Source organism: Canis lupus, chromosome 28 (assembly GCF_003254725.2).
Source record: "Canis lupus dingo isolate Sandy chromosome 28, ASM325472v2, whole genome shotgun sequence".
NCBI classification, from domain to species: domain Eukaryota; kingdom Metazoa; phylum Chordata; class Mammalia; order Carnivora; family Canidae; genus Canis; species Canis lupus.
The window spans coordinates 4,544,410-4,561,223 of NC_064270.1; the positions used below are offsets into that span (position 1 = coordinate 4,544,410).

Consider the following 16,814-nt stretch of genomic DNA (forward strand, 5'->3'; position numbering starts at 1 on the left):
TGGAGGGGAAAACTGTTTGCTCCATTCTATAAATGAGGAAGCTGGAGTTTATAGAGAGGGTTAGTGGCTAGCCCACACAGCTAGATATTGGCAGAGCTAGATCCACACTGAAGCTGTCTCACAATCAAAAGCCATGCTCTGGACTATCTACCATCTTGAATTCAAGATAAAAATTCTTTAATGTTGTCAAGTTTCTTCTTATTGTTGAGCCAAAGGAAAATTTCTATGATTCAAGTGAATGTAAAAATCCAGACTACAAGTTTCTCATTATAAAAAAAAGGCTGGCTATATGTAGCCAACATTTACTGAAATTTGCATAGTGGAAGAATTGATTTCCTCAGCTAACCCAATGTCTTACACATCTGCAATGAAAGATCAAGTGATTCCAGATAATTAAAAAGTTATGTATTTACATTAACTTGTCCTGATTCCTTTTGCAGAACCATAATCCCAGGTCTACTATTCCCTGATAGAGGAGAGTAGGATTGAATAGAAGGGAACAGTCAAAAAAGGCACTAATGTAGAGAATATGTACATTTTTACATTTATCTTTTTCAAGAACATCTTAGTTGCTTGAATTTTTTTAAGCCAGGTGGAAGTTGATCAAATGTACTTGTGATGGCCAACTTTTGAAAAATTTTTCTTATTAGCAAATATAGGAATGATATTTTGGCAATGAGTCAGTTGTATAACAACAATAAAGCTATTTTAAGAATCTCTGCATAGAGCTCGGGCTTCATTTGAAGACACCCTTATGTGAAAGCCTCAAATTATGAAATGTAGGGTAGCAAAAATACAACACACATTCATTATATGGCACAAAAGCAGATACTATGGACATGAAGATTAAGAAATGAAAATAACATATACACTAAAAACATCACAACAGAAACAGGCTTTATTTCAACCAGACAAGTGAATACTTCAATTAACAAGTTCTTCAAGACTTGAAGATAATGGCAATTAAAGATGGTGCTCAGGAGGCAGAAAAGGAAAGATCATCATGGAGGAACTGCACTGCCTTCAAAAATCCCTTTCAACAATATGCTCAATTTGAAAGATTAATCAGTTCTAAATCATTAGACTTCATGCGTTTCAATATTTGTACAAGACTCTCATTGGAAAGTTACCCATTGGTTCCAATGACATCTTTCAAAAAAGGAAAATAAAATGTATAGATAGATCAGTATCATGATTTTTTTTTAATATTAGAAGCTGGGATTGAAATACAGTTTTCAGTCTGAAATATTTCAAATGAAAAAATGTTATTACTTAAGATGCCTTGTTACAAAGCTCCTATGTACATATGTGTACAAAACAAATAGGTATTATTACCTGACACCTCAACCCATGACTTCTCCCCCATCTCCCAATGGGAACAGTTAATCAACTGGGAGACTTTACCTGGGAAGTTCCAGAGTCCTGCATAAGGATTTCCTGCCACTCATAGGCTGGGCATGAATCGAGGACATGTCATCAGAGAACATTTCAGTTTAATATAACCTAACATAAAATCAATCCAACAAAACATTGCATATGCATAAGGTTTAAGACAAAATTGCCTATCATTTTCAACTTTTGCCTGACTCATTAAATTCATCAACACTTTCAGAGTTTTCTCATCAGGGGTACTTTCGAGAGCTTTCGATCTCCTGCTTCACTTCGCATTGAGTTGGTCAGCACCTTGATTGATACAGACAATTAGGTTAAAGAAAGGTATTGGGGAGGGGAGGGAGTCACTTAAGGACAGAAATGGGGAAGGACTCTCTTTCTCCATAAGACATTCCAACAGGAAAAAAAAAAAAAAAAGACGAGAAAAGGTATATAAACAAACAAACAAAATCGTGTTCACAGTAAAACATGCCAGATTTGTAGTTTCATTTGAAACCAACAGCAAATCATGAAACGTCATGAAGAATATAAGTAAAGGTAGAATCTCCTAGAGTAATTACTAAATGAAGTTAAAATTACCACACTGATCAGTAAACCCCAGAAGAAAAATAAACAGCACTTACATTTCGGGTCCTTCTTAAACATCATACAACTTTTCAAGGTTAATGCATAAAATCCATACATAGGTTTGGCCTCGCTGCACAAAATTTTTTTTTTTTTAAAAATACAGTATACAGAAAAAACTCTTGTATTCCCCATTTTGAATCATCAGCTCAAAACCCAAGAGTAAAAGATCGGCTAGAAGGATTTTAAATTATTTACAAATCCAGCAGGTTCATCTGCCATAATGGCTTGGCTTCCGTCCCACAGCGGCATCCACCTCCTCTGACAGCAGTCCTCGGTTCCCTGTTCCCACAGAAGGCTCTTTGGCGCCTGCCACCACTACTGGTCATCAGCCACCTTGAACAGCTCCAGCAGGGCTCCAACGGCTCCGAAATAACCCTGCGAAAAGCAAGGGGAAAACTTGTGCATGATGATCTCTAAATAGCCAAAGGCCTACCGTTTTTAACAATGCTAGGAATGCTGTCCCCTAATGTGATAGATAAGAAAAACGTAAAACCTGAACTCAGCCATGCACCGTAGAATAATAGTAATAATATTTATTAGATACACCTGTTTTTTTATATGAACTAAATTAACTGCTGTATGTACAGCGCTGAGGAAAATGTCTGGCACTTGGTGTGTACTACACGAGTGCTGGTATTGTTGGAATTGATCTTTGGCAAAATCCACACTATGACCCTCATTTCACTGATGAGAAATAGAAGGTAATGAAGGAAATTTCCCTTTCAGGGTCATACTCTTATGTCAGGGCTCAACCTCAAATCTGTATGACTTCAGAGTTGTATCTCCCAGGTATTTATCTCTAAGCTTCCCTCTGCAGAACTTGGAAAGGCATCTAAATCAGCCAGAGCTTCCCTTTGCTCATCTATAAAATAAAAGCCTGTTTTTGTGAAAGTGAAAGGAACTGAAAAACAAAAATGTTTAGGGAACTTGGTTTCCAAAAGGTCTGAGACTCCACTCCTGTTGCCTGATTCGACAGTCACCCACACAAATGGGTGGCAGCGTGCCAGGACAGGCACTCCATGTAGGACCTCTGCTTCTGCTGCTACCAGCTAACATTTATTGAGGTTTCATTATATGCTAGAAATTGTTAAAAAAAAATAATAATAAAAATAAATAAATAAATAATAAATAAAAAAATAAAAAAATAAATTGTTTCTGAACACTTTACATTAGTTCATTCATTTCATCTTCATAAAAACTTTATGAGGCAAATATTATTATTATTATTAATTATTAATTAATAATTATTATTGATTATTATTACAGCGGCTAAAACAGATGGAGAGGTAAAGTCATTGTCTAAAGACTCCTAGTCAGTTAAGAGGCTGTGTCTTAACAGCTTGGCTGACGACTTCTCAATCCTGTTATGAATGAGATCAGTGAGTAAGGACTCCTGTGGCAGGACAGGAAAACCGCCACACGTGTGCCTCCCAAAATTTTCTCTCCACAATATCCTCCAGGAAGACCTGCTTAAGCCAGAGGGAATCTAGGAATGCAGAACCTTTTCTGAGAGATATTTACAAGGGGCTATAAAAACACTCACTTTCATTGGCAATGAAGACCGAGTTATGATACGTGCATAGCAAAGCCAAGCCACGGTCCAAGGGGCCTTAGGATTGTACAAATGAATTCAGGTAACTAAGCTTTCACCTGCAGAAGTGAGTTTCCCCAAAATGTTGGATCTCACTCCCTATTTTACTGCCAACTAACTATCCATGTGACCGTGTAGATGACTTTTAATTCCTGATGGCTTCTACGGTTTGTTTTTTGCTTTAGTTGAAGAGAATCTGGATTTAGGGTTGCCAGATAAAATATAGATAAATGCCAGATGAAATAACCATGTCCTGTATTTTTAATCACTAAATATGGCAATTCTAGTTGAACTGGAAAAGCAGTTTTCTTTTTCATTTTAATTGCTTTTTTATAGCTTAGGTGCTTTTCCCCTCTTCAAACAAAATCTTACGTGGAAACAATAAATAAGCAGATAAAAATGGAGGGGCTCTGGTTGGGGAGAGAAAGTGAAAAATCAGGGACTCAAGTCCCCTCAACCCCCCAAAAGTTCTATCACTCCATGCTTTAAGCCTACTTAAAACAAACAAACAAACAAACAAACAAAAAACAAAACAAAACAGGCTTTTTTATCACTGGGCCTTAACTATTTAGCATTTGAGTTCCTATTGTTTTATCTGCTTTAAGGAAACAAAATATGGGCTTAGAAAACTCTAAATAACTTAGAAATGCATCAGCAGCTTTTCAGATAAATAATTTGAAGATAAGAAAAATGCGACAGTAGTTATTCATTACAAGTCTGTGATATTAATTCTCTCAAAGTTTATTCTGCTACAATCCACATCAGGGATTAGGTACCCCCATGATAAATAAATAGTTGCTCGCTACAGTACTGATTTTATTTTTTAAAATATTTTTACTTATTTATTTATTTGATAGAGAAAGCCAGCACAAGCAGGGGGAGAGGCCAAAGGAGAGAGAGAGATGCATGTTCCCTGCTGAGTAGGGAGCCTGATACTGGGCTTGAACGCAGGACTCTAGGATCATGATCCAAGCCAAAGGCAGACGCCCTACCAGCGGAGCCACTCAGGAGCCCCTATAGTACTGATTTTAAAGAAGGTGGCAGAAGAGGTAGGGAAAAGAGGGGAAGGTCCTCCACTCTTAGAAACCTGATTTATAGGATTGTAGAAACTCGATAGAAGGGACTCTCTCAATTAACTAATGTTCTCCATACCCTTTGTAGACAGGCTGCTAATGCCTAGGGACACCACCTTCTCTGGGCCACCAGGCTACACTGAGCAGGCCCAGCACTTCTGTTCTCACCAGTGGAGTTGTCTGCTTGCCAAGAGTCAACTGTGTTTATCCTCATATTTGTTTATGACAGTTTTATTGTTGATGTTATAATCTAAGTTAATTATATATCACCTAAACCAATAAAAAGAGTACAAAATAAATTGGTCACTTCTTTGAAAATCCAGTTAAGTTCTTGAAAAAGGTTGGAAAAGATGGTCACAAACCATTACTCTCTACTTGGGTGGATACTGCACATGAAAGGTTGAGAGAAAAATCTAGAAGGATTATGCCACCAAAGTGCTTCATAGGTATCTTTAATCTCTTGATCCATTTTCAAGAAATAAATCACAAATCAAAGAAGGCATATAATACTTGTGGATCATGAAAAAAAGGATAACAGTGAATTCCAATCAGCAGAACCCATGGTCAAAAATAGGCTTTGGTGCTACATCAAAGTAATTGGTGAGATATTTTTAAATGATTACTCATTTTAGCTGATTTTTAAAAAAGATTTTATTTATCTATTCATGAGAGAGAGAGAGAGAGAAAGAGGCACAGAGACACACAGAGAGAAGCAGGCTCCATGCAGGAAGTCTGATGTGGGACTCGATTCCGGGTCTCCAGGATCACGCCCTGGGCCAAAGGCGGCGCTAAACCACTGAGCCCCCCAGGCTGCCTTGATTTTTTTTTTTTTTTTTTTAACTAACCAGCTGCTGGTCCTGATTGTTGGAGAAGAAAGCTTCCATTTTATATAGTTCTTCTTTATCCTTTGTATAAATGGAAAGTTTAAATGCCAACTCTTTCTACTTGACCAATTTTAAAACTGAAAGACTCACTCAAAAGTTAGGTGACGCCAAATACACTCCATGCAGGGTAACTAATTCCATGCAGACTTGACCTACCTCATGTTCCAAAAACAGAGCTTTTAGCTGTCCTTTGGACCAAAAATCCATTGCATATGCTAGCAGCTTCATGGAGACCATATTGATTCTGAGAAAATTCCCAACAAACACAACTCTGTCAATATTCTGGAAAAAAAATTAAAGAACAATTAAATAATGGTATAACTGTACTCCCAGGACCTTGCAGAGTCAACTTGTTTTTTAAGTGAAATTATTTCAGCATTTCCAAAATGAAGTCAAATAAACTTCATAGTGCATACCACAAGAACAAGAGGGTGAGATTCTGGCTGGACCACGCAGAGACTTATGTTGGCCTTATTTGCAGGTATTATGTCAGACTGACTTAGGTCTGATATGAAATTCAGCTACAAACACACATATATAAAATTGTAACTTGAGTTCAAGTTCAGCTAAATTTGCCTTTGCATTCTTTCAATTACCCCAAACTTCCAACTATAAATAAGCAACTCATAAATGAAATGGCCATGGTATGGGTTTTTCATCTAACAAGCTTGCTCAGCTTGCTCTATGCCAAAAAGCAGGAATACAAAAAGAAATGGTTCCCAGTCTCTATCCTTAGGGTATGTTTGGTCAACATGTGTGTGGGTTGAAATGTAACAAAAACTTTGTTTATATTTTTGTTGACATGGATTTGCATTCTGCACACACACTAAACACTGAGCTCAGCCTGTCTGCCATGCAGGGGCTGCTCCACCCACCCACTCACAGAGCCTGTTGCTAGGGTCATTTATGTCAAAGGGAAGAACTTCCTAGAAGGTGGCATCCTTTTCTGTCCAGTTGATCCAGACTCATCAGGATCTAGGAACATGGTCTCTCAATTATCTCAAGTTTTGACAATGTTAAGTCGATGAGTCCATTAACTACTGTGAATATTTTCCATGGGTGGAGGGGCAGGAGGTGGTTTTAATAAGTGCCTAGACTGAGATGTAACAATAAACAGTCAAGAGTAAGTAACTCAGATTAAAGAAGGATTTATTTAAATTTTGGAGTTCCATCTTTTCCCCTAAAACAAGGGAGTCCAATGTAGGGCTTGCTCAGAACCCCACTCCTGCATTACTCTGGTAATGAGCCAGAAGGAATAGACTGGCAATAAAAGCTGATGGACATTCTTTATGTCAAATAAATTCCAGGTGGGTCAAAGATATGACTGTGGAAAGAAAAAAAGACTAGAGAAAACCACAGAACTTAAAAAAAAAAAAAAAAAAAAAAAAAACAATGTTGAGTCCAGTTAATGGCTATTAGGAGGTTCTTCATAGTATCCTGCTCCTGTATGTATGTTTACCAATTTTTATAATAAAAGGATGATATACAATCAAAGCAAGACATAAAATAGTATGTAGAGGGTGAATTGCATGAGATGTGATTACATCTCAATAAAATTGGTGTTTTATTTAAGCAACAATGTGATACAGAGTTTGCTGCCTTGGAAGGGTATGTTTCTGCTGTAGCGCAGACAATAGAGAGTAAGACCCCCAAAGTGAAAAACAACGGCTACTTCAAGTCAGGCTAACATTGCGGGAAAGGCACAAACGGTTGCCCACCTCCCTGGACACCCTTCTGTTGTCTTTGGAACTCTGTATTATGTGTTTGTATTTTCTACTCAAAAATGTGAATAAAAAGTTCAATGTTGATGAAGAAGCATTTTACAGGGTTCCAATAATCACAATTTAAGTATCTATCTATCTATCTATCTATCTATCTATCTATCTATCTATCTTAGAGTCAGTGCATGTGGTGCCCCTGTATGCAATAGCTGAATTCAAGGACTCTCCACTCAGTGAGGGTGGTGTGGGCAGCACCAGCTGATGCTTGATCCCCAGAAACACCACTGCCACCTCCTGCTGTGCCCACTGGGAGCCTCGCCCAGTGCGATCGCTGATTCCTCTCACTGGCCTTACTTTCAAACTGCCACTTTTGCTATACTCCAGCAATAAACGGTATTGAAAGCAAAATGAAAAGTGACAAAATCTGTTGCCCTTCCCCTAGAGTGAATGTGATCATTGTAAAAAGACCTGCGGGCTCGCTCAGGGTCTGTGGAAAGCAGGGGAAAGGGTGGGGCAGGGATGTCACATCTAACTGACCTTTGAGAGCACAGGAGGACAGCCCAAGACACACATACCAGTCAGGCCTTGTTTGGCTACTTGGAAAAACTCCCTTTAAAGGTTAATGTAAAAAAAAATAAATAAATAAACCCTCTGTTAAAATGAGTCCCGTGACCGAAGTGGACTTTGAAAGGCACGTGTCTGAGATACAGTCTTTCTTTGCATTTCAGCCTTGTATCTGAACTCCATTTCAGACAAGGCTGGAAAAAAGTGACCCCGAGCCATAGACTGGTGACACCTTCTACTCAATGTAAAGGAGTATGTTTCTCTGTAACCCCAGAGCTCAAAGACAGGGCTGGCACTGCCCATCATCAAGATTGCCTCCTGCCCTGTTTAAAACCTCAGTGCTCAACTAAGAGGGGACAGGAGGCAGTTTCTGCAGTACCTGTAATACTCTATTTCTTGATCTGAGTGGTGCCTATACAGGTGTGTGTGTGTGTGTGTGTGTGTGTGTGTGTGTGAAAATCCAAGCTGTACACCCAGGATTTGATGATCTTCTATGTGTATTTCTATTAAAATCATATTTTTAAAAGCTCTATTACTGATGCGACTATGATTCTTTAACACTTCTATTACCTGTTGCATGTCCCAACCTCTTTCTTGTCTTTCTAACACAACTCAGTGAAAGCTATTGTACTTTACATGTCTTGTATTACGGAAAAGGGTTCTAGTTTCCCAACGGAATTTTGCAGTTTTAAAACATGTTCCCAAAGCTTTGTTACCAGCTCCACCCCACTCTTGTGCCTGGGGCTCTGGTTGGCCTCAGCTGCAGCAAGCTCTCTATGCTTTGATAGCCCTGTACAATGCTGCTTGAACTCCATGCCACAAGGCAACACTGTAAAGAAGCTGAAAGCAGAGAGAATATCGAATACTGCAAGTAGAACATTTTACCTGCAATTATTTGCAAGGACGCGCAAAGCTTTTCCTCACACTTCAGTAGGTGGGTGGTTAATAATGATGGTCAGAGAGGCTATGGCATGGGTTGTGCTTTTACCTGGTCTCCATGGTTGGATGGTGTATCATTTGTTATCCAGTGCCTACTTAAAAATAAGATGCATATTCCTCTCCATTCCCCAAAACACAACCCTCATGGTCTACAAGATGTGACTAGGACAAAGGGCAGGCTTCCCAAAGGATCTATAATTTTGTAAGGGTCAACAGTTTTGCACTGTTAAAGACAATGTGTATGAATGGCACGAAGCTTCCTCTGGGTTAAGGCCTTACCTCATTCAACGCACACATCCGAGCAATGGAGCCAATGTTGTTGGTGATGGTGACCAGTGTGGCTCGAGCGAGGTCTTCCTTGCTGATGGAATCTCGCTTTTCCTTACTCATCATGTTGCCAAAGCTATGTTGGAAATATTAGTGAGAATGTTCAAAATCATCCTCAGGCAGGCCCCAAGCTTCCACCAAAGTACTGTGGAAAGCTTTATGAATAACTCTGTTCAAACTTAAATGACCTGATTTGGCTACTATGGTTTACAAGCAGACAGGATTACGGTATGAATGGTTGGCTGCCCCCTTTTTTTAAGTAGGGTCAACGTAGTATGGCTATTAATGGGAAAGAAAACTTTTTAATGCTCTCTAGATATATTGACAAGAATGGAACAGGGGAAACTGCTGCAGTTTTCCAGAACCTTCTTTCAAAGTTGCCCTATTTTAAGCACAAGCATCAAAGGCTAAACATCTCAGTGCTTCATAAAGGGTGGGAGATCAAGTCTGAGCTCCAATAACCAGAGATACTTGCACCAGGCTGGTGGGTTGACATCTTAAAAGTACTAAATGAATGGCCAGGGTGGAGAGGTTGCCTTGTTTACACACTACTGCTCCTAGCTACTTCGTCTCTACCTTGATGCTACAGCGGATCCTTGAAGGCCAAATCGTTCATAGTCTCCTCCGTAAATGTCCTTCACCAGCTTATCAACATTGGTGCTGTCGCCTTTAGCTGCCATTTCCAGAGCTTCTTCAAAGGTCTCACAACCAGTCAGCAAGCAACATAGGCCTAGGAATGTTCCACCTCCAAGACTGAAGGAACAATAAGGTTTATTTTTAAATTTTACTTTATTATATGCCCATCCAAGTCCCCAACTACATCAAGATCACTAATATGGGTTAATAAAAAGAGGGAAGAAAAACAAAAGGGCACTTGAATTAAAGTGTAGGGTGCAATAATCTTAGGGTAGATTAGATTTTTAAAGAGGGCAGAGGCTAAAAAGAAACATCAAGGAAAACTTGCCCCTGAATTTAAGAACAAAACCAGAGAAAGACTCTCACTGATTTCCGTTGTGAGACCTTCAGCTAGCTGCTAACCTAAGTACCTCATTCAATCTTCTCACCTATAAAATGGGGCCAAATCAGGATCTCTCTTAATGGGGGGGGGGGGGCAGAGTCTGAAAGCAGCAAATAACCAGAAAAATGGCTGCTATGAAAAAAACAACAACAAAAGAATGTAGCTGAATACAAATACTTGGGAAAAGAAATCATGTGTATGTGAAGTTCAGAAGTGCAGAGCCAGACTGACCCTAGGGCTGTTAGGAGCAGCCAGCCCAGGAGCCGGATCTTTTACCTCAACCTCGATTCTCTAGCAGACAGAATCTCAAAACATTTCTAAAAGGAAGCCACTGATTGCTCACATATGGGCTTTCTTCTGGTAGATTATGGGAAAGAGGGTTAATATTTTACCAACTACCCAATAATCAAAAGTATTAACAAAGGTCATAAAAAAGTTCCAAGGCTCAACTATGTTTTAAAAGCTTTCAGTCATTTTGGGGAAAATTCCTCTAAAATCATCTTTCAGACAAAATTAGAAACTAATTATGGTAGCTGGGGATGAATTTGTGTATTAATACCACGGTTATGTGACAGAGCAAAAAGGAGACGAGAGTAGAGCTATCCCGAGTGACCTCCTGACAGGAAAGGGAGCACTGGCGTGGCCTTCGCTCTGTTTACCCGGAGCAGAGGCAGGAGAGCAAATGAAGAGTCAATGCTCACATCACTTTGTTCTCAAGCTCCAGGAGCTGCCAGCCCCGGGAATCCCATGCGTGTTGGGGTACTGGCTTTCAGTTCTAAGAGGAAATTCAAGTTGAGATTAAAGTTATTTTAAATTTAAATTTGAAGAAAGAAACTTTTAGGGGAAATTATATTTACTGTCAATAACTGTTAACAAGAAGGTGCCAGACTGTAGACAGGCACACCGTTCTTCAAATTATATCTAAAGTGAAACTGTATGTAACATTTCTTAAGTAGTGATTGTTACAAAAATACTTGACTGAAATGATGGCCCCTCCTGGAAAATTCGGTAGCTAAGACCACCGGTAGCAGCTACCCAACCCAGAGGTGTGGTACCAGGAGATCAAGAGCTCCACAGACGTCACCGCCTTGACAACTCAGTCACTGTAGAGAATTTGATTTCCTCTACTAAAGCTTATCGTCACTTACACGTAACAGCATGTGTCATATTGTCAGTATCGGCCTGCCCGACAAGCTCATGTATTTTAATGGGAACAATTTTTGGTTTGTGTGCCATCTGGATTTGTCTCTGTAGATTTTTAAGGCTTCTCTCACACCTCTAGCTGCTTTCATCCACACTAATAACGTCTCTTTGAACATCAGATATTCATATTAATCAAGGCATTCAACAATCTCCTCCAAACATAGGCAGCGGAAGACATTGGCTGACTTAGAAAGAAGGCAATTCATCAGCTGATGTGTTGGTATGAGTGAGAACGGACAAGTGCTTTGTGTGACTGGAAGATGACCGATGACTCCAGACAAAGCATGGGAGCTGCGTGGGGAAAGCAAGCATGCATTTGCACAGCTGGCACGCTGCAGATAGGAGGAAAGAATGCACAGTCGCAAAAGAGCACTTTATTCATATCCTCAACCTGCTAACCGGTGTTTAACCAATGTGGTTCTCTCACTCATAATCGGATACATCTGTTTGTTTCAGCAGACACAGTAAGACCCTCAGCATATCGGAGACAAAAGCATATGGCTTAGAGACAGCTGTTGAATAGCATCATTACTTTTTGAAAAACCCAACAACCTTGTGGTGAGGGATTTTAGGGAAAAGTAGAAGAAACCTTCAATTACTGAGTGCTTGTGCTCTTAAAATAGATTCCAAAACAATGAGACGAGCTGTACTACTTCTTTCACCAAAGTTTCAAAATTCTTTACATTCGATAATCTGCACATTGCAACAGTGTTGGCTTTAAAGTCCTCTTTTTTCTCTGGCTGCTACAATAAAATTAGAGTACTGTCAATAGAAAAAAAGTGTTGCTCCTTAATCTAAAATGCAATCAAATCACACATAGCATGAAACAAACCATTTAAAACCAGATGTCTAAAAGAAAACTGATCTTCTGGAATGACGTGGCTTCCTAAAAATAAAAATGTCCAAGGAGAGAATAGGGCATAATATAATAACAAAAACCCTGGAGTTACACCTGTCAGCTCACAATAGCAGTAATAAACATAAAGCTGAAGCTATTTGCTCGGATCAGTGATTCCCAAAGTGTGTTCCACACACTGATGTTCGCTGCTCACCGTAATGGTTTGTATTAGTGGTTTTGTAACTTAGATCAAAAGAAGCCTTTGGCAGAACAACTCTGGTTGGACAGGGAGGAGCTGCAGCCCACAGAGTGGACGTTTCCTTCCCTTCCCCTGCCTGTGGCAGCCCCAGAAAGAGCTTTCTATTTACCTCCAGTCTGCTGTAGCACATTTCCAAAATTACTAGTTGAAAAGCACTTGCAGGGTAACTTAGACATCCAGACAGGATTTGTTGAGGATTGCAAAACATTGGTCATTAATGGGCATTTACCAAATAGCTGGAATTTATGAGCATGATTACACATGTAATAGAAGCCAAACACCACAGTGAGTTCATTAGCTGCTGTTAAAGATGATCCAGTTTCATGGAACTTCCAAGTTTGAGAAAATACAAAATGTGATGTGATTCATGATTTCGCTAAGTGTTAATCAATGAAATGATAAATACCTCTCATCGAGGATAGTGTTTAGCTTGTTGTTACCTTGGGACTAGCTCTATCAATTCAGTGACTCTTTCTGGGGTAAAGTCTGGAGTTACTTCAAAATTGTACTCTAATGAGATCGCCATCTAAGGTAAAACTAGCTTGGTTGAAATATTCATTTATCTTTGATGCTCCCGACAGTCCCAGTGAAGCCCTGGGACAGTTGTGATTTTTCTGTGTGCAAGAAAGCTTAGTTCTGTATGCTCGGTGAGAAAAGGTATACCTAAGGGTAATTAACATCCTATATTCTGAACATAAGCAGGATTTAGTGAGGGTGTGTGTGTGCGCGCGCTTGCGCACCAGGGTTTCTCAATAGAAGTACTATATTGACTTCTGAGGCTCAATACTTTTTTTTGTTTTTTGTTGTTATCTGTGCATTGCAGATATTTAGCAGTACCCCTGACCTCTAGCTACTAAATGCCAGTAGCACCCACCTCCAATAGGGACGGCCAAAAAATGTGTCCAGGCATTGCCAAAATTCCCCCCGGGGCGGGTGGGGGTGGGCAGGGAAGGCTAAATCTTCCCTTCCCGGGTGGTGAGTCACTGAGGCAGACCCATTACAGGTCATGGATATACAGTAGCAAAACAGTGCTGTTTCTCCTAATGGATGAGGGAGGAGTGCAGCAGACTTTCAGGGCTGGAAATGTCCACAGACACTATCTAAGAAATGACCCCCTTCGTGGCACAAACAAGGACGTGGAGGCCCAGAGGAGGAGTTACATGATATCTTCATCTTTAAAAACCAGTGGTTTAAAAAAACAAAACAAAACAAAACAAAACAAAACAAAAAACCAGTGGTTTCTGGGATGCCTGGGTGGCTCAGCAGTTGAGCATCTGCCTTTGGATCGGGGCGTGATCCTGGGGTCCCGGGACAGAGTTCCACAGCAGGCTCCCCTCTGGGAGCGTGCATCTCCCTCTGCCTATGTCTCTGCCTCTCTCTGTGTGTCTCTCATGAATAAATAAAATCTTAAAAAAAAAAAAAAAGGAAAAACAAACAAAAAAAACCAATGGTTTCAACATCACGTCCCAAAGCACATTCCACATGGCACTAGTTCCTTAAGTCATTCCTCTAAAAACGGGTTCTGTGGTCTCGTAAGTGGGAGAAACACTTCATACCATATCCTTCACTTGCAAGTAAGAAAAACTTTTAAAAATTACATTTACACTAGGACGTCTCAAAGATTTCTGACCCTGGATCCTCTTCCCATGTCCGATTGCTACTAACAGGAAGCTGAGCGCCTCTGCCCTTAGGGCGTGTATGTGCTAACAACCAGGTACTCTGCCCCTCTTGCCACCTGTCAGTGGCACTCCGAAATTCCTTTAAGAGGCATGCCAACTATTCCAGTTTTCAGGTGGAACATTTAACTGAGGGTAAAAAACCTTTTTTTTTTTTTTTTGGTAAAGCCAGTTTGGTTTACTGGTTGAAATGACAGATGATTTCAAGCAATTCATCCTGTGCTAGGCACCAAGGAAATTCTAAAAGAAGGATTCTTTGAAGCCCTCTCTGACCATCCCAGGCATCCTTTCTTCTGGATCCTACTTTCTTACGGTCCCTGCCATTCATCTGGCACTTAACACATACTGCTTTTTGGGTTTGGTGGGTGTGGCCTTCTTCCCTCAACCTGACTAGTTTTCAGCAGGCTAAGGATTATGTTTTATGAACCTTCACATAAATTATCCTCTTGCTATGTTAACATATGCAATAAATCCTTTTTAAGATCTTACTTTTAAAAGTGTGTTCAACACAAATAATCTTTTTATAAACTGGGCTTCAAGATAGAGGTCTGGGTTTAAGTACAGAAAGGTTCTCCTAGCAGAAACCATGTTTACCTGGTCCCTGTAACTCTTTTATAGTTGTCCTTGGAGTATACTGCTAGAATGCTGACACCTGAGCCCATGTTCACCAGCAACATAGGGTATGGGTTATCAAGGCAGTAAGGCTTTTTTTGACACAATTCAGGATTTGTGGGATTTTCAAAATAGTAACATTCCGGCTTGCCGTTGAAGCCGACGGAGTCAACATAAAGCAGGCCCTGAATCAGACAGTCCAGTTCATCCAGTTTATGGAGCTGCAGGTCAGCAATCTGAAAGAGAACAAAACCTCGTGAGAGAGGCTATGACTACCTTAGGGGCTTTTAGCTGTACTGAAAATATGTCATTAACAGTAAAAGCATGGAAACGTCTTTAAAACTCCAAGTTGTGAAACCTTGTTAATGATTAGCCACTCAAAAAAAAATAATAATAATTAGCCACTCAGGGACGCCTGGGTGGCTCAGCAGTTGAGCCTTTGCCTGGCTCAGGGCGTGATCCCGGAATCCCGGAGTCCCAGAATCGAGTCCCATATCAGACTCCCTGCATGGAGCCTGCTTATCCCTCTGCCTGGGTCTCTGCCTCTCTCTCTCTCTCTCTCTCTCTCTGTCTCTCATGAAGAAATAAATAAAATCTTAAAAAAAAATAATTAGCCACTCTGCCAGAAAAGTAGCCTTTGCTGGATATCATGTCTGCTCACAGTGGGAACTAAAGAACAGAAATGGCCTGGTTCCTGGTAAAGTATCCAGGAGCCCATGTAATGAGTTGAACTGGTGGGCCCTAAGAGGTATGGCCATGTCCTAATTTTTAGAACCTGTGAATGTTACCTGATTTTGAAAAAGGGTCTTCGCAGATATGATTAAGTTAAGGATCCTGGGATGAAGAGAACATCGTGGATTATCTGTGTAGACCCTAAATCCACTGACAAGCTTCCTTATGAAACACAGGAAAGATCTGATGGACAGAGGTGAAGGACATATGAAGATGAAGGCAGAGATTGTAGTACTCCACGACAGGTCAAGGGATGCCAACAGCCACCAGAAGCTGGAAGAGGCAAGGAATGGAACCTGCCTGAGAGCCTTGAAAGGAGGTGTGGTCCTGTCAATACCTCGATTTTGTTCTCTAGAACTATGACTGAATACATTCTTATCGTTCTAAGCTACTGCGTTTGTGGTTATTCGTTAGGGCAGCCACGGGAAACCAATACAGCATATACTAAGTCCAGGGCTCTACTGTAGGGGGAGGAGAGTGAGAATGTTCTGAAAGCAGAAACCCACACTTCCCACACACGAGGTCCTCAGCAAGGCCTGGTGAGCCTGGACCCTGGAGACAATTCCCTTTGAGCCTACACAACCCAACTGTCCTCTTCCCAAGCCTGGGTTTTGTAGGTAGATAGACCCGGCTTTGAATTCTAGCTCTAACACTTAACCGAGGTTTGTGGGGCAAGTTTAACTTGAGAAGCCTCAGTTGCCTCTCTGTAAAATGGGGATAATACTCACTGTACAGTGTGGTTGTAAAGATTTCATGATAATAATATATGTACAAAGAGCTCAAAACATGTTGGCTCTTTTATGAATAGTGGGGGTGGCCCAAAGTGTCTTTTCATGATCCCATGAGAAAAACTCCCATTCTCCCAGGTATAGGGGGAAAAAAAGTAGATGAGGATGAATTGGCTGTGGGATAGATGTAGGGGAGATAGATTGGCCACTTTGCATCCTCAAAAGTTTAATTCTTGGTCTCCAAGAATAATATTATTGCCAGTCTACATGCTTGGGTTGACGATCATTTCTCATAGACAAAATAATAATAATAATAATAATAATAATCTAATAATCACCAACATGACACTAAAGCAACAAAGGAAGACAATTTGTAAGGACTATCTTAAATTAAAAAAAATCTTTAAGAAGGGCAGCCCCAGTGGCCCAGCGGTTTTGGCGCCACCTTCGGCCCCGGGTGTGATCCTGGACCTCAACCCAGGATTGAGTCCCACGTCAGGCTCCCTGAATGGAGCCTACTTCTCTCCCTCTCCCTCTGCCTGTGTCTCTGCGTCTCTCTCTCTCTCTCTCTCTGTCATGAATAAATAAATAAAATCTTTAAAAAAATCTTTAAGAAAATAATACCTAATA

The 16,814-nt window shown here is 40.4% G+C and overlaps 1 protein-coding gene across 2 annotated transcripts in view; it reads right to left on the reverse strand.

The window, feature by feature from the left end:
* Positions 1–880: 880 nt before the first annotated feature.
* Positions 881–16,814, reverse strand: part of PANK1 (pantothenate kinase 1) — a 58,872-nt gene continuing 42,938 nt past the window's right edge. For both annotated transcript variants that reach the window (XM_049103516.1, XM_025466479.3), the window contains exons 3-7: positions 14,707–14,960; positions 9,695–9,871; positions 9,071–9,194; positions 5,724–5,849; positions 881–2,394 (exon numbers count right to left, since the gene is read on the reverse strand). In XM_049103516.1, coding sequence (XP_048959473.1) covers positions 2,335–2,394; positions 5,724–5,849; positions 9,071–9,194; positions 9,695–9,871; positions 14,707–14,960 — 741 coding nt within the window. In that variant the 3' untranslated portion in view covers positions 881–2,334. The remainder of the gene's footprint in view (positions 2,395–5,723; positions 5,850–9,070; positions 9,195–9,694; positions 9,872–14,706; positions 14,961–16,814) is intronic.